The sequence below is a fragment of the Mastigoproctus giganteus genome, chromosome 2 (assembly GCF_048544385.1).
Source record: "Mastigoproctus giganteus isolate SK-2022 chromosome 2, ASM4854438v1, whole genome shotgun sequence".
Lineage (NCBI taxonomy): Eukaryota > Metazoa > Arthropoda > Arachnida > Uropygi > Thelyphonidae > Mastigoproctus > Mastigoproctus giganteus.
In genome coordinates, this window is record NC_143576.1 from 107,094,942 (window position 1) to 107,121,464 (window position 26,523).

The 26,523-nt window shown below is 36.8% G+C and overlaps 1 protein-coding gene across 1 annotated transcript in view; it reads right to left on the reverse strand.

Moving 5' to 3' along the window:
• LOC150089484 (EEIG family member 2) overlaps positions 1-26,523 on the reverse strand; it is a 140,105-nt gene that overhangs the window by 96,276 nt on the left and 17,306 nt on the right. Inside the window, exons 2-3 of the mRNA XM_090368617.1 lie at positions 18,432-18,552; positions 8,467-8,654 (exon numbers count right to left, since the gene is read on the reverse strand). Of these exons, the coding sequence (XP_090224743.1) occupies positions 8,467-8,654; positions 18,432-18,552 (309 nt within the window). The remainder of the gene's footprint in view (positions 1-8,466; positions 8,655-18,431; positions 18,553-26,523) is intronic.

Genomic DNA, 26,523 nt, shown 5'->3' on the forward strand with positions numbered 1-26,523 from the left:
ACCTCCCATGATCCTTGGCATGATCTCCTCTCTCAACTCTGTTCTTTTTGCCTTTCCCATGTTTTTTTTCTGCAACTAGCTGGTTCATGCCAACTCCGAGCACATCCAAGATCACCTCCCACGATTCTTTGCTTTATTTTACTTTAAATTTTGTAAGTGGTATGCCCCGAATCATAAATGTTTTTCCACAACCAGCTGGTTAATGCCAGCTCTGAGAACATCCAAGATCACCTCCCACGATCATTTGCATGATCTCTCACAACTGTTTTACCTTATGAAATGTAAATGATGTCAAATAATGTCATTTCCACATCGCAAACGTGTGACAAATTGATTTCACTATCATACGAAATTTAGTAGGTGCAACCGAAGATGTTTACGCATCAAAACAGCAAATACTTCTTTACTTATGTACACTATAGAAGAAAGGGGGTGAATTAGATTGGTCCACTTGACATTGATGGTTCAATTGCTGATGATTCTACTCAGAGCGCTGGCAAATTGAATGAGTATTTTGCATTTACAGTCACACATCAGGAGTTATTTAGGGAGGGGAATGGCAAAGGTTTACCAAACTCCAACAGGGAGCTAAAGGATTTTGTAATAACTGAGAGCAAAGTGGAGGAGAAATTGTTGAAGTTAAACATAAGAAAGGAACCTGGGGAGGATGGAATTTATCCAGTTATATTAAAGGAGGCAGCAAAGGAAGTAAGCAAACCCTTAGCCATAATTATGAGCACCCTTGGATTCAGGGGAAATCAACCACAGACTGGAGATGTGCAAATGTATCTCCTATTCACATAGGGTGACACGAGTAATTACAGATCTGTCAGTTTAACTTCTGTTCCGGGGAAAATTATGGAGTTACTGTTTAAAGAAGCATTGTACGATCATCTATACAATGCCTGTAGTTATAGTTCATAGACAGCATGGGTTTGTTTAGGGGAAGTTTTTTGTGACTAATTTGACTGGGTACTACGATGTGGTCACAAAGGAACTGGAAGCAAAAAATTTTGATATCATACATTTGGATCTTCGAAAGGCTTTTAATACTGTTGCACATGGAAGACTGCTGCACAAATTTGAGCAGCGTGGCATTGGAGGCAAATTGCTGCTATGGATAAAGGAATGGTTGAGTGGGAGAAGACAAAGTGGTAATCAATGGACACTGCCCTTCATGGACTAATTATTAGTGGAGTCCTTCCAGGTTCCAGTGTTGAGTCCATTGCTGTTTTCTATATTTATCAATGATACTGATGAAGGTATATCAGGCTTAATGTCCAAGTTTGCAGACAATACGATACGAAGGTTGGCAGGGTTGTTAATGACAGAATGCTACTGCAACAGGATCTAGAAAAGTTGGGCGATGGGCTGAGAGGTGGCAACTGAAGTTTAACATTGACAAATACAAAGTACTGCATATGGGTAGTGGTAACTCCAGAGTAAACTAACAACTGTGTGGTGCTACACTCAGGGTAGTGGAGAATGAAAAGGACCTGGGGTAACTGTGTAGTCAGATGTGAAATTTTCTGAGCAGTGCAGACAGGCTGCCAGAGCAGTTCATGGGATCTTGCCAATGAATGTATAAGGCAACTGTCAGGTCACATCTTGAGTACTGCATACAGGTCTGCAAGCCTCATTTTAGGAAGGATGTAGAGCTACTGGAACGAGTAAAGAGAAGGACAACGAGATTAGTGATGGAAGCAAAAGGTTTTTCTTACCAAAATTACTGAAATTCTACAAATTGCAAAGTTTGGAGACGAGGCACCTTCGAGGTTATCTGACGGAGGTGTATATGGCCTTCAATGGTTTGAGAAAGCGAGGTGCTGATGAGATCCTTCCTCTTGCTCAGATTGCACACCTGAGGGGACATAAATTCAAGTGTTGAGGAAATACAGTTGTAGAATAGATGTGCAGAAATTTGCCTTTAGCTAGTGGTTGGTTTACTGGAACAAACTTCCAACGGTTATTGTATATGTCAAATAAATTCAAGGAAGAACTGGACAAACATTTGGAGCAAATGGAAAGGTTTTTTTTTTTTTTTTTTTTTTGGCTGATGCTGCATAAGCTTATTATCCACTTAGAGAACAATTTCGTATTCACAAGGACTTGGTCAGTGAGTTTTCACAAAATGAAACAGTAAAGACCTATGGAATATTACAACTGCAAATGTCCTGAGTCAAAACAATAATCAGGATGTGCAATCATGGGTCAATTTATAGGAAATGCTAATCTGAAAAAGAAACAACAAAGAGGAATCAACCAGAGAAGACATCAACAAGGGCACTATTTCGTTAGTACACCCAAACTCGTGCTCTTAGCAATCTAATTTACAGGGCACTCGTTGGAAAAAAAAGCAGAAACTTTAGCTAAGCTGGATGTGCAAGGAACCTAATTGACAATGGATTCATCGATGGTACCAGTGCCAAATGATGCAATGTTTGACCTGACAACTGACACACTACAAAGCAGAGAACATTAAAATTCATGTTTGCAAATGAAGAACCATCTGGAGTGAACGTGAGCAAAAGAAGAATAACGGCCTTCGTTGCACGTAGCTTTAATTTAAAAACTTATTGCAGGTTATTTAGTCACTTAGATAATTTGACAATGTATTATCATTCACATTATTTTTTGTTTTGATGAGTTTACTTACAGTACTGTAAAACATTTGCATTTTTGTGTTTCTCTTCTGATAAATGAAAAGATATGAAAATTTCTTTATTTATGCAGGGAACCTCTGCTTTACAGTTAACGTATCCTGTGAAGGTGCAGTGTTAAGTAAAAAATGTTAATCGAATATAATAACCACTGTAAAACACTGTAATTTATCCAATGGGCTTGCAAAATCTTTACTAAATTTTTTTTAAGATAGCTGTTTTTACTTCCAATATAACTATCAAGGAGAACAAAGATGTTTGAAACAATTCAGGTTATTATGTAGTTCATATATGCAATTTACTTCCATAATAAATATTTGTCCAAAGTAGTTTGGATGCTCTTTTGTTTCCTTTTCTCTGCATACATCTCACTATAGCTGTTCAAATCATTGTCTATGTTTCAGCGGACTTGCACACTGCAATTGAGGTTAGGGTCGAAATCCACAAGTTGTTTTAAAATTTCAGCAGTGCAAAACAATTCTTGGAATTTCTTTAAAGTGATCTCCTTTGTTGGTGCATTTTCATCCTTGTTGCAGTCATAATCTTCATACACACGTTGCTGACCGATATTAAGCAGGTCGTTATCGCTCAATTCTTCAGAATTCAATTCTGAAGAATTGAGCGATAACGACCTGCTCAACTCCCGAACATTTACGATGTAGTAGTAGTAGTGGCATATGATGCAAGAAAGCAAGTGTATAAGCTTATGCAGCATCAGCCAAAAAAAAAAAAAAAAAAACACACCATTCCCTCCAAATGCCTGTCTAGTTCCTCCTTATTATTCAACCTATCAACTTCCACAACGACAGATGGAAGTTCGTTCCAGCAATTAACCACCCGCTGGCTAAAGGGAAATTTCCCCACATCTATTCTACATCTGTCCTTTCTTAATTTGAATTTATGCCCCCTTGGGTTCGTAATCTTAACAAGTGGAAAGATCCCATCAGAATTCAGCTTGCTCAACCCATTTAATGTCTACTTCATTAAAGCCTGGTTCTTGCCCAGTGTTTGCTATTTCTTCAACAACAGAAGTTACTTGCTGACTAAAGCCTACAAAATCGTTTGCACAATGAGGTGTTTTTTCCACACAGCTCTAATGTTGCTCGATGTCACTTGATGCCATGACTCATGAATATTTTCAATCGCATTTTTAATGCGATAGTTTTTCTAGACTCCACCAGTGTAATCAGCTTGTTATCTGTAGTGGCTTGAATTGCATGTTCAACAGGATCTATAACATTAAAATGAATGCTATAAATTCATTTTAATGCTATAAGTTCTTTTGAAGTAATAGGCCTTAAAATTTGCAATGATCCCTTGATCCATAGGCTGCAAAACTGATGTCATATTCTGTGGTAAAAATATTACCTTCACATTTTCGCATAATGTCACCTCTGCAATAGTGATGGCCAGGGGCATTATCCAAAAGCAACAAAGCTTTAAAACTATGATTATTTTCTTTGCAATACTTCTTGACTGATGGACAGAAAGTAGTGTTGAAACAATCTTCAGAAAGAGGCTTAGTCACCCATGCTTTCTTATTGGCAAGCCAAATGACTGGCAGTGCATGCTTGCTTGCTGGTTGGCTGTACTCTGAGTGCCCTAGGATTTTGAGTATGGTTTATCACCATGGGTTTTAGTTTGAAATCTCCTTCAGCATTACCATCCATTAAAATTGTCATTTGATCTTTTGATGATTTATAACCAGGTACAGATTTTTCTTCTTTGGCAAGAGAAGTTTTGGAAGACATTCGTTTCCAGAATAATGCTGTTTCATCCACATTGAAAATCTGCTTGTTTTCATAGCCACCTTCTATAATTTTTTGAAAAACTTCTGGAAATTTTGCTGCAGCATCATGATCTGTACTTGCAGACTCATCTTGAATTCTAACATTATGCAATCCAGTTCCTTTTTTTTTTTTAAATGATCAAACCAGCCTGGACTACCAACAAAACCTTTTTCACCTTCTGATTCTTTGTCTTCTTTCAACGTGGAGAAGAGGCTTAAAGCTTTGATTTTAATGCTACAAGTGCTAAGCGGGATTCATTTTTGATTGCAATCTTCTATCCAAATTAACAAGAGTTCCTCCATTTTATCACTTAGATTTCTAGTGGATTGCATAAACACTGAAGTCGATGCCACGTGACCTTTGTTCTTATATTCATTAGCTTGTTTCAAAATTGTTCATACTGTTGCATCATTCATTCCAAAAGCATGGCCAATTTTGGTCTTCTTATTACCATGCTAAAATCTTAATTATTTCAAGTTTTTGTTCTAAAGTTATAACCTTTCACTTCTTTTTAGTACAGGCACTATTTCATTTTTCCTTTTATCCATAGTTAAGGTTGAGAATAATTAATTTTTAATATAAAAATGCTTGCAATAATAACACAGCAGAGAATTAACATGGGGTATACAACAACAAGCAGAAGGCTTACTGAAACAGTGGCAGATCAACACTGACAGAAGGTAAATGCACTCGCTTGTTTCTGTTGCCACAGAAACCAGTGCAGAGGTGGCATACGAAGTTTGCGTGTATCATTTGAATAATTTCTTAGCAATTGTTGAGCAACTATCTAGAAAACAACTGGGTTAAGTGAATTTTAATCCGTGTTAAATAAATTTTGGTAACAATTTATAAACCGTGCTAATTCGAAAAACATGTTAATCAGAATCATGCAAAGTTTGGGTCCCCTGTATATCATTACATAAACAAATAACTATATTCATGCATATGGAAGATACAGCATGGCAACTGAAAAACGAGACTGATGATAGAAAAAACAAAATGATCCCATGTATTAGTAAATTAACTTCACATTTTCACAGTTCATTCAAACCGCTCATTCACGGTTCGTTCAAAGTAACTGCATGCAATGATCACGAAGTGACTGGAATGATTGGTATACTTTTCAATGTACTCGTCACAACTTTTTTGAATGGCATCAACATCATGAAAATAACAGCCCTTTAGTGGTGCCTTGAGTTTGGGGAACAAAAATAAGTTGCACAGGAATACAGCAAGTGTGATAGTACACAGACTTTTTTGCTAGCCAAAACTCCCAAACAACGAAAGCCTTATGACTTGGTACATTGTCATGTAAGAGGAACCAAATGCAGTTTTCTCCATATGGAGGCTGCACATGATGGATTCTCTGCAACAAACATTTCAAAAGTGTCCAGATAGTAGGCAGCAGTAACACTTTGACTATTGTACATGAACTCTATGTTCACAATTCCCTTGCTATTGAAGAAAGTGATGAGCATGGTTTTGATTTTTGACCTTTCTTGACAAATCTTTTGGCTTTGGGAGAGTTTACCAGCTTCCACTCTGCACTTTGTCACTCTGTTGTGTGGTTGCACTGAAAACACAACCTCTCGTCATCTATAACAATCAAATTCAGGAAGATGGGTTTGCTTTCAGTGATCTTAATGAGTTCTCTGCAGTGTTCAATTTGCGCCTGTTATTAAACGTCTGCTAGTGGATGTGGAACAGACCTTCGTTTTCTTCAAATCCTGGATTATTATTTGTTGAATGGTTTCCTTATTAACACACAGATCTTTCATTCAGAGCATTGCACATCAGTCACTGGTTATGATTTACTGCACCTTTTCAATCAACTCTGGTATTTAAACCATTTTTGCTGGGCCCAGATGTTCATCATCTTCCAGTGATTCTTTTCCATGGGTGAAATCTTTATGCCACTAAAACACATGTGCACAAGACATAATTCTCTTCACACACTTGCATCATCATTATTCAAAACACTTCCGTGGCACTTTTGCCCAGTCGAATAAAAAACTTGATATTTGCTCTTTATTCCATTGTCCCTTCACAACACAGACGAGATGTGCAGTTCAGCTCACACTACATTCTGAAATGGTGGCAATTACCACTGACCTTGACTGTGGTGCTCAAGGAACAATCAGTCTTTCATTTCATGATTACTTCTAGTAGATGGCAGCACCAGCACTCATCTCATAACACCAGTCTCATTTTCCAACTGCCATACCGCCAACTCTCAGCCATGTTTCTGTAAGGTCTGTTCCAATAATCACACAATGGATAAAGGTATATTTTCTTTTGAAAAAATATCACTATGCATTTAAGCATTAAGGTCTTTATATTTTTTTTAGTAGAAATGTGTTTTTAATGTGATCCAAGGGTGGCTTGATGGTGTGCAATTCAGCAGTGTCCATGTTACACCCAGAAGGAATCTGCTAAGATATAGTGATATCTGGAAACAGCAGCACATTTTACAGATGATTCTGACTTCAAGCCATCTATGTAGACTGGCAAGGAGTCAAGGTATTCAGCTTGGATGAATAGAGTTGCAGGTAGAAAGAATATGGGATACAGTCTTATTCCAGTTCTAAAGGGTTATACTGCAAGCTGGTATATGGGCATGCTAGGGCAGAAGTGGGCTACCTAACTGACTGGACAACCATATCTACCATGATATTCAAACCTGTGATTAGTTCTTGGATACAAATACCAAATGAACGGTGACAGCCCAATGGCTGTTATTAAGATTTTCTCATAATGAAGAAGTGCTTCTGTCGAGGCAACAAAGAGGGTTCATTTGCTTCCATATATAGACTGTGGAGAATATCCAACCTTTTCTGAGGGATGTGAATACTGAGATCATAATCAAATTTTGATCACACAGGTGCACAACAGAAGCAGGGAACACAAGTATGCAGATCCATGCAGTAGAGAAATCACGGAGGACGTTTAGGCCTTTCATGCACTTTGTGCATAGTTGACAAAATATGTTGGGAAAAAAAAAGTCTTACTTATATAAAGTGCACAACTATTTGACTATTTAAAAAGTAGATGCTCTGATAAATCAAATACAGTTTCCAAGAATTTTATTTCCAGTACTATAGAAATAACATTCTCTCCAATCCTCAGTTAAGTTTCAGAATTAAAAAACTCCAATTAATCCCAAAGACTGGAGCAAATATTCAGCTCTAAGTTTTAGATTTTCAACAAACCTCCTCAAAAAATAAGTGATTTAAACAATGAAGTTTATCTTATTAGTTGAGTTGTTAACAAAGCTGCCCAGTTAAACATGGAGGCTCAACTTCAGTCAAAGGTGGTTGCATCAACATTTCCAATATGTAGGCATATTTTCACGAATAAAGCTTCCATAATATGGTAGGATAAATGAAGCCTCAGTGCATTCTCAGAATTCAATACACAGACCCGAACCGAATTAGGCAATGCAGAAAGTTCAAAGTAAACAATGACTTAATTTTTGAAAATATGCAATATGGAAACCCTCATCGTAAGTACAAGAAACACCAGCATTTTCTGAATGCTAGATCCATGGTCAATTTTTTCAATGTCCGATGTTTTGATAGAGTTACAGTTCCAAATAACCAGTCTGAAACAAGTTCCTCAGTTCTTGTAATCACTCCAAGTACATAAATCATTACTCTCTAGAAAGAAAATTATTTCTTCTCATATCTTTTCTCTAGAGGAAAGGAAATGATTAGAGGAGGACTATTACTACAATAGAAAGATTATTTCTACTCTTGCCACTGTATTTTTAAACTTACTTCTTTCTATGCCCAATTATGGGTAGTTTTAAAATGATACAATTGACTGAAATTGTATTTCAGGATAGGTAGAGCATCTCTTTATTAGATTCCCAGCTTCTTCTTTATTCATTTTTTATTTTTAATCCTTTCATATTAAATTTTAGATAGTCTGACATATCCTTTAAGCAAAGGGAATTTGTCTTAAAGGATATATCTATTGAGTGAAAATATTTAATTTTATAACCTATTACAACTTACGTTTTAAAGCATGGATCTCCTAAAAGTAGTGTCATAACAAGAGTTATTTGCAAAATTGAATTATCCTGACGATGTTTTGTGTCATACCCCTCCAAAAGATAACGCCGTTTGACTCCTGCACCTGCAAATTCTGCAAGATTAAGATCAGCATAACCTAATTTTTGAAAGGACCTGCCTCCTTTTACCTCCTGGAAAAAAAATAATAAAATCATTGAACTACTGGTTAAGAAATGCAATTAGTTAAATTTAAATAATATGCAGTGAGAGACTTATTAGGAAGAAATGGAATTCTGGAAAATGCTCTATGTAAATTGAAAATGAAAAATAATCCATAGCAAAGTATACATAATATTACATGCGTGCACATGATCAGGTGAAAACAAATGTACTCATATATGAAAAGTAGCTTAGTGATGAAACAGTACTCTGTGAAGACAGTCATGTATACTGTGCAGTATGACTGGCCATTTAGCAACTGCAAGGTGGTATCTCCCTAACTCCCATCTCAGGCCACATGGACGTAGGCTACAGATACTGGGAACAATTCTGAACTACCTTGATTTCAGAATTACCCTGAAGGGAGGAAAACGGCATGAAAAGAGAGGGATCCCTCTCATGAACAAGGAGGAATAGAGGGAGTGTGGAGAATCAGTGTAGAAGTAATATGGAGAATAAGGAGTACTGGAAGAGGGATTCCCTCACTGTCTCAACCAGATCAGAGGACAGGATGAGTGGTCAGCAAGAAGAGGCTGGGGGATCAAGAAAGAGGAAGGACCCTGCAACCAGTATCTAAGAGTAGGGACCAGCAAAATGCTATCCCAGGTCACAGTCAGCAAAAGGATCTGGGTGGAAACCCTAGGTCAACAATATTATTACACCCAGAAACAAAGGCATAAGGTCATCCATTCATTTGAATTCTCTCTGCTACTGACAGAATAGAAATTCTATTCACAACATCTTTCTGATATTATATTCAAACTTACTTCTTCATTTCAATCTGAGTTGGCAGAAAGATAGAACTATAACAATTAAGAAAATAAATTGTAATGTGAATTTAACGGCCACTTCGGCCCACTCGCTGTTAATAACAAAACAGGTAGTTCCATGCATCCCCCCCAAACCCCTTAGAGATATTGCTATACTATCTATAATCTGCCTCTTCCTTTTAATTAATTTATTACCATATTCAGCAAATGTCCTGAATTTTAACTGAAATTTCTTAATCTGATAAATCTGTTACTGCATCTAAAAAGAACAAACTTCTTAAATCCTCATAAAGTGCACGAGCAAGGTATGTGCATGAATCTGCAATGTTCCCATAATCACAAAACTTATCCTTTAAGTCTAATTTCTTTAGATTACCAATGAATGATCCATAATCAGTTATAAAATAACTTGCCAAGATTTTTAGCACCTTTGTGGCTCGCTTTATAACTGGTATTATTAGCATTAGTAGAAGCACATGGTGCAAGAAAGCAAGCTCATAGATCAGCCAAAGGGGGGGAAAAAAAAAACCCTTCCCATTTCATTCATCCATTCACTCCAAAAGCTGGTCCACTTCTTCCTTGAACTTATTTAAGCTATCAACTTCTATTATGACAGATGGAAGTTTGTTCCAGCAATCAACTACCCGCTGGCTAATGGCAAATTTCCGCACATCTATTCCTCAACTCTTTTTCCTCAATTTCAGTTTATGCCCCCTCAGGTTTCTAATCTGAGCAAGAGGAAGACTCCCATCAGCATTGAATCTGCTCAATCCATTCAAGGCCTTATACACCTCAATCAGATCATCTCAAAGGCGGCCAGTCTCCAGATGCTGCAATTTGCAGAACTTAAGCCTTTCTTCATAACAGAACCCCTTTGTTCCCCTCACCGGTGTTGTTGCCCTTCTCTGTACTCGTTCAGCATCTCTACATCCTTCCTAAAACGAGGCTTCCAGACCTGTACATAGTACTCAAGGTGCAGTCTGACCATCGCCTTATACAAGAGGATAATCATCTCCTTATCCCTGCAAGCAAAATCCCTGTATATCATTGACGACATCCCATGACCTGCTCTGGTAGCCTGTCTGCACTCTCTGACTGCACAATTATCCCCAGGTCTCTTTTAATCTCCATTATCCTGACAGTAACACCACACAGTTGGTACATTTCTCTGGGGTTACTGCTACCCATATGCAGTACTTTGCATTTGTCAATGTCAAACTTCAGTTGCCACTTCTCAGCTCATCAGAGCAACTTTTCTAGATCGTGTTGTAGTAAAATACTGTCATTACTGTGACATTAACAACCCTGCTAACTTTTGTATCATCTGCACACTTCAACATTAAGCTTGATATACCTTCATCAATATCATTCATAAATATACAAAACAAAGGGGCCCAACACCGAATCCTGGGGGACAACTAATAACATTAGTCCGAGAAGGGCAGTGTTCATTGATTACAACTCTGTCTTCTCCCACTCAACCATCCCTTTATCTATAGCAGCAACTTGCCCTCAATACTACAGTGCTCCAATTTGTATAGCAGTTTTCCATGTGCAACAGTATCAAAAGCCTTCCTAAGATCCAAGTATATGATATCAAAATTATTCCTTGCATCCAATTCCTTTTTGAGCACATCATTGTATACAATCATATTGGTCAGACAAGACTTTCCCTTAACCAACCCATGCTGTGTCTGAATTATTACTGCAGTCTTGTCTAGATGATCCTGGAACAGAAGTTAAACTAACAGGTCTGTAATTACTTGTGTCACCCTTTGATCCCTCTCGATGAATTGGAGATAATTTGTGCATCACCAGTCTATTTAACTCCCTGTTAGAGTTTGATAAACTTACGGCCTTCCCCCTCCCTGAATAACTCCTTATTGTTAATGTAAATGCAAAATACTCAATCAGTTTGGCAGCTATCTGAGCATGATAGTCTACAGTCAAACCATCGATATCAAGTGGACCAATCTGATTCATCTCCTTCCTTTTAGAGTTTATATAAGTAAAGAAGTCTTTGCTGTTTTTCTTTGCATCCTTTGCCAAAGATTTGTGACTTGATTACAGACTAGCTTATATCTACCACAGACTTCTGTCTCACCTGAAAATTTATATGCATTCCATGCATTTTTTCTTCTCTGCCACAAGTCTCATTTGTTCATCTGATATTATTTGGGCCTAAACCTAGAACAATATTTCTTAGTTGGCATGAAAAGCCTAGTAACTTTCATCAGCATTAAAAAAAAGGAACACTTCAATAATCTTGATACCCATCATAGAAGTGGGTTGAGAAGCTGTGACCCTATGCAAATAGCAATCGCATGAAGTAGTTGTCCAAAGGAGACTGAAGGACAAAAGTTGGAAGAAATTCACTGCCAGTACCATCTTTAGAAAATTAATCACAGAAATAGCTATAAAGTCAGACAGGACAGTTTATGGGGAGCAGAATAAAAAAAAAAAAAACTGAAATGAAATACGTGAACTTGTAATTAGAATCATACCTGGACCAACCAACAAGTGGGTATATAGAAATGAAATTTGAGCTTTTTTTTTTTTTTTTTTTTTGTAGGGGAAGGATGCACACACACACATGTAATAGTAAAAACTAAAATTTCAAAAAAAAAATGAAATGCATAACCTTATACTAGAAAGAGACCTGGAACAATCAACAAGTGGAAAATTCAGGTTTTACTGAATTTCATAGAATTATTCACCTTTTATCTGTGTTGCACAGGGCCACAACCTTTCAACCAAGCTCAATAAAAGGTTTAGAGCATACTGTAATGCTACGTCCTTTGGTTTGTTTTATGGATGCTAGGACCTTGTGGTTTCTGACAATACAGAATGAAGGATTACATTTGCTGGTACCCCTATCTTTAATCCTTTTGCATTTTATTTCACAAATACCTGCAAGCTTTGAAAAGAACTAGTGGCAGAGGACACAAGATCATCTCAGCTGGCTCTGATATACTTTCGCAAGTGCTTCTTAAAATAATTTCTTTCAATCTCATTGTAGTATAGCGTTAATAGGGTAGATTACTAAGTACATTTTGCCTTTTGCATACACCTACATCATATAAATTTATTTTTATATCGTTAATACCAAATTAAAGCAACTGTCCTTGTCAACATTTAAACTTTTAACTACAATCTAGTCAAAGTGTTCTTTATATTGATTAACAACGTAATCATTTTACACTATGCAACCACTTAATTCATAATTTTAATAGTAACAGTAAATATATGTGAGGTATGGCAATAAGTAAATATATTAGTAACAGTAAATATATGTGAAGTATGGGGGGGTTAGAATGGAACAAGCATTCTGTGTGTTATCAGACACAGAGTCTAAAACACTGATGGATCCAATATCTTTCTATTACAGAAGATTTAGGAGAAGTCCGGTTGGCCTGCCTCCCTAAAATCCACTCATGCACACCTTCTCGATGGCAAGCCCTGTTACGTCACTTAGGTGGCAACGAATGTGTAGAGTGGTTCTCTTCAAGACGCCTGGTCAGCGTGAAGAGGAAAAGACCAAACCCTACAGCATATGACGGCACGATAAAACAAATGGCCCTCAGTCCCCAGCAGCTTTTACTTAACCTCTTACGCCAACAAGAGGATCAGAGTGGAAGCAGAGGGTGCTAAGAATCTCTGGGTACGACCAGGCTGCCATGCACGGAAACTGAACTTGGCCTGTTACAACATAAGATCACTCATCGGTGAAGACAGGATATTAAAGCTGAAAAAGGAATTAGAAAATGCAAATTGGAATATCATCGGTTTGGCTGAAACAAGAAGAAGAAATTAATCACTTATAAGTTTATTAAGTGGAAATCTGCTGTACACCGATGGAAACAGTGAAAGGAGTGAAGGTGGAGTTGGGTTTCTGGTTCATAAAGATTTAAAAAACAACATTTTGGAATTCAAAAGTACATCACCAAGGATGTCAAGACTAATACTCAAGATTTCTAAGAGGTACAAGCTAAAGGTTATAATGATTTATGCACCAACATCGAGCTATGATGATGATGAGGTTGAAGAAATGTACGCTGAAATTGAGTCTTCTAGATGAGAAGAAAACCCACTACACTATTATTATGAGGGACTTCTATGCTAAGGTTGGAAAAAGACAAAACAGCACAGAAAGGGGAACTATAGGAAATTTTGGAAGTGGTGAAAGAAATGAAAGAGGCGAAAGACTTGTGGAATTTGCAGAATCTCAAGGATTGTCAGTAATGAACACTTTTTTTCAAGAAAAGGGTGAACAGAAAGTGGACATGGAAGAGTCCAAATGGATTAACAACTAATGAAATCGACTTCATCCTCACTAACAACAGAAGATATATTGTGAATTATGTTACCGTCCTGAATAAGGTAAATGTTGGAAGTGATCACAGAATGGTAAGATGTACACTTGATATAGATGTAGGAAAGGAAAGGAAAAAACTGACTCAAGTAAACAATACAAAGGTCTTTGAGATAACAGAAGAGGAGAAAAAGCAGTATGTACTGGAACTTAAGAACAAGTTTGAGCTTCTGCAGACTGCTCAGGACCAAGATATCGACGAGGAATATTACAACTTTCTGAAAGTGATAAAGCCCAAGAAACCTAGAGGGAAAAAGAAATCCAAAGAAGAAAAAATTAATCAAGAAACACTTGTTATTATGAACCGAAGGCAAAAAATGAAGAGCAAGATAAACACTGACAAAGAAATAATTGAGTATACTGAGTTATGCAAAGCCATTAGAAAGAGACTCAGAGCGGACATAAGGATTTAACACAAGAAAAGTAGAACAAGCATTAAGGGAAAACAAAGGATTTAAATCAGCAGCCATGAGCAGTAATACAGAAAGACAAATGATACTGAAACTGAAGAATAGTGATGGTGTACTTATAAACAGCAGAGAAGGCATAATTCAAATAACAGAAGACTACTATAGAGAATTATACAAGGAGCGAGGGAATGATGCCAGCAGTGGGGAAGACGGATTGCAAATTAGCAACACATACAACATACCTGATATTCTTCCTGATAAGGTAGAACATGCATTGAAGAAAATGAAGAATCAGAAAGCCCCGGGGAAAGATGAAGTTACTGTAGAGTTGTTAAAATTGGGAGCAAGAGACATAACACAAAAACTGGTAAGGCTCTTCACAAAGTGCATTATAAAAGGTGTGACGCCTAAGCAGTGGAATAACGCAATCATAGTTTTGTTGCATAAGAAAGGAGATAAATCAGAAATTGGAAATTATAGACCAATTAGCTTCTTATCCCACATCTACAAGTTGTTCACAAGGGTCATTACTAACAGATAAGAATACTTGATGAGAATCAACTGAAAGAGCAAGCTGGCTTTAGGATAGGATTCGCAACTATGATCACCTTCACGTAATATCACAGCTAATGGAGAAAGCAAATGAATATAAAACACCATTATGCCTGGCATTTGTGGATTATGAAAAGGCATTTGACTCCATATAGCATAAGGCAATGTTTCGGGTACTGGAAAGACAAGGCATAGATACCCCATATATTATGATTTTGAAGAAAATATATGAGAATGCTATCTTCTTTATTAGACTAGCCAAAGACAGTAGGAAATTTAAAATCGAGAAAGGAGTTCGACAAGGAGACACAATATCTCTGAAGCTGTTTACTGCTGGCCTTGAGGAAGCTTTCAGAAGATTAGACTGGTCGCAGAAAGGAGTCAATGTCAACGGAGAGTACCTAAACCATTTACGATTTGCAGATGACATTGCAGTCATAAGCCACGATCCCAAAGAATTAGAGGAAAATTTTAATCAGTTATGCACAGTTAGTAAGGATTTTGGACTAAAGATGAATATGACTAAAACAAAAGTAATGATGAACAAGTATGCCACATAAAGGGAAATAATGATTGAAGGAGCAGTAATTGAAAAGGTGAAGTCATATACTTATCTGGGACAAGTTATTAGCTATAATAATGATAAATGGCTGGAAGTCAAGAGAAGAATAAATTTTGGATGGATAGCATTAAGGAAATATAGTCACATACTGAAGAGCAATATCCCAGTTTGTCTGAAACGTAAAATAATGAACCAATGTATACTCCCCTCCATGACTTATGGAAGTGAAACTTGGGCACTAACCAAAAAAATGGAAGAGAAGCTGAGAACTACAACACAGCAAAGAATGGAACGAATTATATTGGGAATCAGACTGTTAGATAAGAAGAGAAACACATGGATTAGGCAGCAAATTCAAGTACAGGACATTCTCATCAAAACTAAAGATTTAAAATGGCCTTGGGCAGGACACATAGCTCGAAGACATGATGACTTGGTTGGTTTTTTTTTTTAGGAGCATTAGCAACTAAGGCCATATTGCTCCGGTGCGGTTGTCATTCCCTGACCTTTCCGCATGCTCCGTATTTGGTGGTGACGGGCTCGAACCCCGGTCTAATCAAGAAGCGCGTGCTACGCACTGCTGCTCCTTCCCACCTGGCTACGGAGGCGCCATTACATGATGACAGATGGGTTAAGAAAATAACAGAATGGTACCCAAGAGGAGCTAGAAGAAAACTTGGAAGACAAAGGCAGTGATGGATAGATGAAATTCATGAGTTTGTGGGTAGTAAATGGATGGCCAATGCTCAAAACAGAAGAACTGGAAAGTTGCTGGAGAGTCCTTCATCCTGCAGTGGATTGAAAATGGATAATGATGATGGCAATAAAGTTCCCAGAGTTGTGCTGTTGAGGACATGTTGGAGAAGTTTGAAAATAAACAGAAGTGGTATGCTGTAGTTCAAACTTCCTCCAGATGGTGGTATGTAAATTTCCAGTAGGCTGATAGTTTACAAGTAACAATCGGTTTCATTAGAAGTGTTAATGTTCCACACTCACTATTTTGCAATTGAGCAACAAACAAATATCAAATTTTGCTTTAAACTGGGAAAATCTACAACAGAAACATACATACCAAAAACTATTTATGGTTTTGAAATGGTAAGCCATACCAGTGTGTTTGAGCAGTATAAGTGGTTCAAAGACATGTTCACAATAACTTATGAAATGGGCATTCGTCAGCCTCTCGAAATAAGGACAGAATTGCAAAATTGCGCAAGAGATTGTCATTTGACCTTCAGAGCAATGGTTGATGAGTTAGATATGAATAAGGAGATGATGCATGAAATTCTGCATTAAGATTTAGGGAAAAGGAAGGTCTGTGCAAAATTTGTGCCATACAGACTCATGGATGAGCAGAAGCAATGAAGAGTGTCATCATGTGAAGATGTCATCCGGATTTGTCAATACAGTCCTAATTTCCTCAACTGCCTTATCAATGGAGATGAGCATCAGGTGTTTCATTGTGACCTAGAGACGAAGCGTCAGGGCATGCAGTGGACTTCAAAATCATTGCCAAGGCCCAAAAAGTTCCATTTACAGAAGTCTGGGATTAAGATGAGGCTGATCATGCTATTCAACAAACAGGGTGTGACTCACAAGGACTTTGCAGCTGAAGGGGAAAGAGTCAATGCTGCATTCTACATACAGGTGCTTCAAAGACTTCTGAAGCACATTTCTCGGAAGGCTCCAATTTTGAGAGAAATGCAACTGGTTCTTGTTGCATGACAAGTGAACCAGTTGTAATTTCCATATTGGTCTGATCACAATCTTAAATTCGGTATCTTTCAAGAATCTGTTAAGCTGTTTGCGACACTGTTCAAGGTATGGGGCAGAAATAAAGTATTTTTTGATGTTACTATTGTTGGTTGGTGTAATTTTTTGTATCCTACCCTTAGCTTGTACCCCAAATTAGGTTTATTGTAGCAAGGGGGTAAACCCTGTTTAAGAATCTGTTGGTTAATATCTATATTTCTGACTCTACGAGATGATTAATTGCAGAAACTGTCGAAATTAAATTACACGAGAATTCTATTAATGTTTGTTGTCCATATCTAATCTCCGATTCGTGGTGTTTTGCACACATGTGCAAAGACAAATAATCTCTTTATTTAAGATTCAAGCTCACACACTTCATAATTTCCATTCGTGTGATCACGACACATGGTCGAAAAGCATTGTCTTCTTCAGGAAGGGCAACCGTTTATCAAAATTTACATTCAACTTTAATTGATTTTTTAATTATTTATTTTTTTAAAATTTAGTTAATATTTGAATTGTGTTCAATTGATTTTTTACTGTAATCTTTTATTCATTTTAATTTCTGGAGAGTATCGTATGGAAGTGTTCTACGTAGCTTATTGAAGTAAATTTCTCTTATTCTTCTACAAATAGTGATATCAACGTAGAACGTATTGAGCACCATAACTGTTATATTCTATCAAATATTTCAAGAATAAACTGAATACTGAACAATTTCTCACAAACTAAGTTTGTTATCAAAAGAACTGTCATATAACTGAACATATATTATAAATAGGTTAATTTTTCATCTAAGTATTATTTCAAAACAAATTATTAGTTATGCCCTATGGTGGTTATAACTAATAATGGGCATAACTCAGTGGTATGGATTTTCTTTAACACCACTGATTTATGCAATCTAAAGAAATTTTGCTCTCTTTTGCAGGATATGCAAAAGATGGCAAAATTTATTTATTGTAAGTATAGTTTTTTTTTAATTTAAAACAGAGAAAAAAATCTACAAGCCCAGAAATTTAACAAATGACTTTCTGCTCTAGCCATAGTCTTAAACTTCCTGAAAATTTTACATCTAAAATAAGAAAATAAGCAACATCTAAAATTTTCAAGATTGCTGTTGCAAAATCAGTGCTATAAATCTTAATTAAACGTTACACTGTATCACTATCTTAAATTTGAAATGAGCTGCAAACATATTGATAGTTGTAGTCTCACAGGATATTTTACAACTAAAACTACAAATGAAAAAAGAAAAAAAACTATCAAAATAAGCCATACAAATACATTTGTGCAAAAAAACAAAAATTATATATATATATACTCACTTTTCTTACAGAAACACGACAAATGCAAGGATCCAAAACACCTGTACATGCATTGGCACTCATTTTACAGTTGAACAAAAAACGTGCACCCCATTTCACAGAATGGTTTTTTACCTCTTCCCTAAAAATGGGGGAAAATCTGTTTTTATCTGAACAAAAAAAAACTACATATCAAATAGCATTGTCCTAGTCTTACAATGGAAACTTTTTTCATAAGAAACATTTTAAATCTTATGGCTACAATATGCAGTGTTTAAATTAGCTGCATTAAAATTAAAAATGAGTCCTAAGAAATGAGAGAAAAAATCTGAATGTAATTACAATATATGAAGAATTTATTACAGTCATGCCCAACTTTCTGTTGGCCACATACCAACTGAATACTGAACAATTCCTCACAAACTAAGTTTGTCAGTTTCAATTCATAGCAAAAATAACTGAATTTAACTAATAACTGAAAAAAAATAATAAAAATAAAATATACTTTTACTTATGTAAATAATTAATCACTCATTTTAGATGTTATTGGTGTGGACTTTCAACATAAATTAAAAAAAAAAACAAACTGGCACAATGCTTTTGAAATACATTACTTTTCATCTGAATAAGTCATCACCGCTCAAGCTCATAAAAATCACATATTTGCAATGAATAGAGATGGAAAAAAAAAAAAAAAAAAAAATCTTGATTCACTGCAAAGCTTGACCCAAAAATTGGATGCTGTACTCCACACTCAATGGTCAACTGGTGGGAATATACCAAATTCAAACAGTGAATCACACAGAGCAGATTTCATAGCTCAGAGATACTGGTGAGCAGCAAAGAAAGTGTCTTATTGTTGTAAAGATGATGCTTTGTTGCATGGACAAATTATAAATGTTTATTTATATATATATATTTATATATATATATATATATATATATATATATATATATAATGTAACTCTTTAAAAGAAAAGTTTAAAGATTAACATAGAACAGAGGTAAACAGTAGATGAAATGATTTCGGTGAAAGCAAGATTAATAAATTAGGTATGACAGATGCATTTAAAAGCGCAAAGCAGCATTAAAGGATGTAAGAGTATATGTAATTTGTATTAATATTAAATTAAATTAAGTAAGTGTAAATGGAGGTGAAAGTTACACAAGGTGGCAGTATCTATAAGGGTGAAGAATGTAGATAAAGAGAGTAGTAGATTAGTGAAAGAATGTTAATATCCTAGAGCAGGGGTATCCAACCTTTTTCCGTACTGGGCCGTATTCAAAATTAGATTTGTTTCGTGGGCCGCACAGAGTGATTCGAGAAAAAATCGTCACATTTTCTATATCTCGTTACTCGTAAAAGTTTTTTCTCCCCCCCAATCTTTTTTTCCCCTTTTTAGTTTTTTTTTCCTTTTTCCTTTTCTTTCTTTCCTTGTTTCTTTTTTTTTTTCATTTTTCGTTTTCTTTTTTTTTCCATTTTTCGTTTTATTTTCTTCCATTTTTCGGTTTTTTTTTTTCCATTTTTCGTTATTTTTTTTTTCTTTTCAAGCTATATATAAAAAAATGCAAATTCTCAGCACTTTTATGTGCAACAAATCTATGTTAGTGATTTATTTTTTAGATTTTATTAAAATTATAAAAATATGACTGACTTTTTTTTTTTTTTTATTATTTTACTTTTGTTTCTATTTGAAATACTTCACTTTTGTTTTTAAAAAAATACTTTACTTTTGCTTTTAAATGCTCATTTTAGAAAATATATACAACTTGAAAAGGATCAAAGGATTGCTTTTCAATATTAAGGTGAATAAATAAATATAATGATAAATCTAAAATTGAAATATTCGAAAATTTTATTAAGTACAATACACAATAACATTTACTGGACAAAACAACATTTAACGAGATGATTGAGGCTATATATTTTTAAACAATTGTTCAAAATTTGGTTGCAAATTTGTGATGCCAATCTCAATACATAATGAAGATTGTGTCCTGATAGTATTTCTCGATGGAGCACCAGGTCCTAATGGTATTTCTCCACTTGTTCTCAAAACCTGCGCTTCTGAACTTAATCCTGTTCTATGCCACCTTTATTCACTTTTCTTATTCCAAAGGCGTTTTTCCTTCTGCTTGGAAATTTGCTCATATCCAGCCAGTTCCTAAAAAGGGCGACAAATCCCTCCCATCAAATTACTTCTACTCTTTCTAAAGTAATGGAGAAATCACTTAACCGTAAACTCTTAAACTATCTAGAAACCTTCCGTCTGATCAATGATCGCCAGTATGGATTCCGTCAGTGTCGGTCGACATGTGATATTCTGGCCTATGTTACCAATTTATGGACAAATTCAATGGAAAAGTTTGGTGAAACACAAGCAGTTGCTCTTGACGTCTCAAAGGCTTTCGATCGTGTTTGGCATAAAGATCTTCTAAACAAGCTTCCATCTTATGGTTTTCCAACTGTTCTTTGTAATTGGTTATCCAGTTTTCTCTCTCACTGCTCACGGAAGGTGATGGCAGATGGCGCTCTGTCTTCTAACTTCACTATTAATGCTTGTGTCCCCCAAGGTTCAGTTCTTTCCCTCCATTCTTTTCCTCTTGTATATTAAGTTTATTCCTCGTTCATTGAACGGAAATCTTATTCATAGTTTTGCTGATGATAGCATATTGCATTCCACTTTCCTGTTTCAGAAACCTTGCGCTGTTCAATCAGCTTAAACTTCTCGAATATCCGCAATCATTTCCTTAAATGCCGATCTCCAGGTAAATTCTCCAGTGGGGCAAAGATAACCTACTTCATTTCAATCCTCGTAAACCTCAGTCCTGTCTTATATCTCGCAAAAAGGCACCTCCGTAGCCAGGTGGGTAGGAGCAGCAGTGCGTAGCACACACACTTCTTGATTAGACCAGGGTTCGAGCCCATGACCACCAAATGCAGAGGTTGCGGAAAGGTCAGGGAATGATCACCGCATATCCCCGGAGCAACATGGCCTTAGTTGCTAATGCTCCTAAAAACCAAATAACAAAACATATTTCGCAAAAAGGATTCTTCTGCTCCTATACTTATCTTTGGTGACACTCCAATTTCTAGGCAAGTTGATATCTCTGTTGGGGATTACCCTGACTTCTAATCCCTCTTGGCACAATTACATTACAAATATTGCATCCTCTGCATCTAACAAACTTGGTTTCTCTTTCACTCTCAGCATTACTTTTCTTCCAAACGGCTGTTCACTCTGTATAAATCACAAATCCACCCTACCATGGAATACTGTTCCCACATCTGGGGTGGTGCCCCCAAAACCTCTCTCAGGTTTCTAGATTCCATTCTAGAAGAGGGCAGTTAGGTTAATTAATGACTCATCTCTAACAGAGTCTCTCCACTCGCTGTCTCATAGACATACTGTTTCTTCTGCATGCCTTTTCTACAGATACTTCAATGGGCACTGTTCTTCTGAACTGGCGTCTATAATTCCCACTCCCTCTTTTAAAACAGTCTGAACACGTGCCGCCACCAGCCATTTACTGTCCAACTTCAAACTCACAGAACCAACTTTTGATCTTCCTCGTTTATTCATTCAACTTCGGTTTTCTGGAACAACCTTCCTTCATACGTATTTCCTGAAAATTACAGTCTACAGAAATTCAAGTCTAATGTCAACAAATATCTTCTTTCGTTTTCTCAACCTCCAACCCATGTGTGGTACTATAGGTTCTAACACCTCTCGTGTTTGGGGTTTTCATAAAAAAAAAAACTCATCTGTTATTCTGTTTCTTTTTAAATATTTATTTGATTTCTTGTGTGAAACAATTTGCTTGCTTGCTTGTTTGTTTGCTTGGTTTTTTTTTTTTTTTTTTTTTTTAGGAGCATTAGCAACTAAGGCCATATTGCTCCGGGATATGCAGTGGTCATTCCCTGACCTTTCCGCATTCTCCGTATTTGGTGGTGACAGGCTCGAACCCCGGTCTAATCAAGAAGCGTGTGCTATGCACTGCTGCTCCTTCCCACCTGGCTAGGGAGGCGCCAATTTGCTTGGAAACATACGTTGATCCGAACAAAGTAGCCATTTTCATGGCATTTTCTTTTATTAGTGGAAAATCTTCGGATGGGAAAGCCTTGTAGAATTCAAATAGTTTATTTTTGCAGTCTATATACTTATTTTTTAATCATATTTTGGCTTGAAGATCAATAATTTCAAGAAGTTGTAATCTGGGATTATAGTTTTCAGCCATAGAAGTAAATGAGTTTTCAAACAAAAGCTCATGTTTTTCATGGGATTTTATATCAGAAAATCGACTTTCAAACTTGTCAAAAAGTAATTGTAATAACGAAAGGCAACGATTCTTTAGAAATGTGTTTGACCTTTAGCTCAGTACAACATTCAAAGTGAACTAAATTGTCTTGCTCAACTGGGATTTAAATAATAACAATTTATTCTTAAATGATTTGATGTCACCAAACAAATCAGAGAAATGTATGTATGAATTGCAATATCAAACAGCCACTCCACATTTGATAGTTGTTTCATTTGTTTCCCTTTTTCTGTGTTGAAACATTCGGTGATGTTTCTCCAGCACATCAAGGCCAAGCACGTCTTTCACGAGCCAAGAGAAGGAGGGGGTTGTTGTTTTGGTTTTTAGGAGCATTAGCAACTAAGGCCATATTGCTCCAGGGATATGCGGTGGTCATTCTCCGACCTTTCCGCATCCTCCGTATTTGGTGGGCATGGGCTCGAACCTCGGTCTAATCAAAAAGCGTGTGCTACGCACTGCTGCTCGTACCCATCTGGCTACGGAGGCACTGCCATGAGAAGGAGGACCACCACATCCGCAGACAGTAAGAGGGTTGAAAGGTTGAACAGCTGTTGCTGAGTTACAGATGTGTGACAATTCATTTCATCACAATGCAGTGGGAATTAGTTATGGGTCTGCCCACAGCATTTTACTTGACCATCTGCACGTGTCTAAAGTCTCCGCATGATGAGATCCAAGATTGCTGACGCCTTCGCAGAAGCAGTGTCGAATGCAATGTTCTCGCAAACTGTTGGATTTGTGTAATGCGGATGTTGAGTACTTTTTTGATCGGGTGATGACAAATGACGAATGCTGGGTGTACATCGAAGAAACCATTGTATGGACTGCGCTTTGGTTTGCTGCAGGAAGTCATCAATAAAGTGGAATTGTGGTTTCAGGCAAAAAGTGCAGACTTCTATGATCAAGGCATTAAACAACTGATCCATAGATGGGAGAAATGTGTTACTATACATGGAGAGCACATAGAAAAGGATTAAAGTTCCTGTGAAGTTTCACCTTTCTAGGGCTATTATTATTTCTAGGTAAGGGTACGAACCTTTTGATTCCCCCTTGTATATGTATTATAAGTATGTAAGAATTGAAAATTCTGATAAAGTTTGCATAGCTGGAAGTGAAAAATACACAAAGTGCCAAGTACTAGAAGGGTGAGGATAGCAGAAAAAGAAGTAATTTACATTCCTTTTACAAACCTACATTACTACAGAACAGAAAATTTAAGGAATATTTACAAGAAATCTTTGGCAAAGGATGCCAAGAAAAACAGCAAAGGCTTCTTTACCTATGTAAACTTTAGAAGGAAGGGGATGAATCAGATTGCCTCACTTGATATCAATGGTTTGACTGTTGCTTGAGAGTGGGCTCTAGCATTGAACTGGACAACTGAGTTCTGGATACAAACTACAAAAACACAAGGTAATGAAAATCTGTCTCACTGCAGAGTAAAGAAGCTTGTTGTTGTAACGTGACTTGGCAGACAACTAGAGAAAGGTTCAAGGTCAACTGCTGTGCCTTACTTTCACAGGTGGCACTTGGTGTATAGTGGCTCTGCACACAGTCTCATTATTTAATAGCCATACCTCATATATGCTTCCATAATTTCTGATGGGCTTTGTACAAGGTCTTGATGAACAGGATGATGCCCATGAAGGAATAAATGAGAGAAACCAATAAGGACTCAGTTGTCCAGTTCAATGCTAGAGCCCACTCTCAAGCAACAGACACTACATCCTCAACAGTAGAGATTTCTGGTTCCACAGGAGGTAGCTGCTGTCGGCTCGAGTTGACTAGTTTGAAAAATGGGAAATATATTGTATACAAAGGATAAGTGGAAAAGGACCAAGATATGTCTGCTAGGGAGCTAAAGTTTATGACAAAGAGCAGCTATCATCTTTTAACAACATAAAATGTGTTACCATTTGTACATGTTGGGACTAAAGATATTAAAAGTTGGAGATCTGAGTATTTACTTAACAAGTATAGGGCAATGTTGAGGAAAAGTTCGGTTAGCATTGAAACTAAACAAATTTGCAATTCTGCCCAGATAAGATAGGAGGAAGTGCATGATGAGAGCCCTGTCAATTAATTTTGCTCTAGAGAGACTGAGCAAGGCTCATGAGGTAGAAATTTTCTCAGCATGATATTGTGCTGTGCTGTGCTGTCTCTATTTTAACAGAGATGTATACACTTAAATATAAGGGGCGCAAGATTATTTGTTGAAGCTACTGAGTCAGAGTTAGATCGATTGGAAAAACGCTGGCATGTGGGAGATGCAGATTAACAATAGTTAGCATTAGTAAAGGCATACAATGCAAGAAAGCAAGCTTATGCAGCATCAGCCAAAAAAAAAAAAAAAAAAACCTCCCCCATTTCACCCCTCCACTTGTTCCAAATGCCTGTCTAGCTCAGTCTTAAATTTATTTAGGCTATTAGCTTCCATGACAAAATATGGAAGACTGTTCCACCAATCAACTACCCGCTGACTAAAAGCAAATTTCTGCACATCTATTCTACAACTATCTTTCCTCAATTTGAAACTATGCCCTCTCAGGCTCTTAGTCTGAGCAAGAAAGAATCCCATCAACATTCAGCTTGCTCAACCCATTAAAGGCTTTATACACCTCGATCAGATCACCTCACCGGTGCCTACTCTCCAGGCACTGCAATTTGCAGAACTTAAGCCTTTCTTGCTAAGAGCACCCTTTTGTTCCCCTCACCAACCTTGTTGCCCTTCTTTGTACTCGTTCTAGCAACTCTACATCCTTCCTAAAATGAGGCTCCCAGACCTGTACATAGTACTCTAGGTGTGGCCTGACCATTGCCTTTTATAACGAGATAATCACCTCCCTGTCCCTGATAGCAAAATTCCTATATATCATTAACAAGACTCCATGACCTGCCCTGGCAGCCCATGTGCACTGCTCAGCGAACTTCATATTTGACTGCACAATTATTCACAGGTCTTTTTCACTTTCTACTTCCCTGAGTGTAGTACCACACAGTTGATACATTTCTCTTCAGTTAATACTATCCATATGCAATACTTTCCATTTGTCAATGTTAAACTTCAGTTGCCACTTCTCAGCCCATTTTCCCAACTTATCTAGATCCAGTTGGAGTAGCATACTGTCTTTAACAACCCAGCCAACCTTTGTATCCATCTGAAAACTTTGACATTAAATCTGATATACCATCATCAATATCGTTAATAAATATACAAAACAACAATGTGCCCAACACTGAACCCTGGGGAACTCCACTAATAACATTTGTCCATGAAGAGCAGTGTCCATTGATTACCACTCTATGCTCCCACTCAACCATCACTTTATCCATTGTAGCAACTTAACCTTAATGCTCTAGTTCTCCAATTTGTACAGCAGCCTTCAATGTGCAACAGTATCAAAAGCTTTCCTGAAATCCGAGTATATGATATCAAAATTATTTTTGGCTTTCAGTTACTTTGTGACCACATCATAGTATCCAGTTAAATTGGTCAGAAAGACTTCCTTTAACAAACCTCATGCTGTGTCTTAACTATTACTGCAGTCTTGTCTAGATGATCCTGCAAAGCTTCTTTAACCAGTGATTCCATTATTTTCCCCAGAACACAAGTTAAACTAACAGGTCTGTAGTTACTTGTGTCACCTTTTAAACCCCCTTTGTGAATTGGTGATATATTTGCACACCTCCAGTTCATGGGGACCTCCTCTGAGTCCAAGGAAGCTCTCATAATTATGGCTAAGGGTTTGCTTACTTCCTTTGCTACCCTCCTTTAATATAACTTGAGAGATCC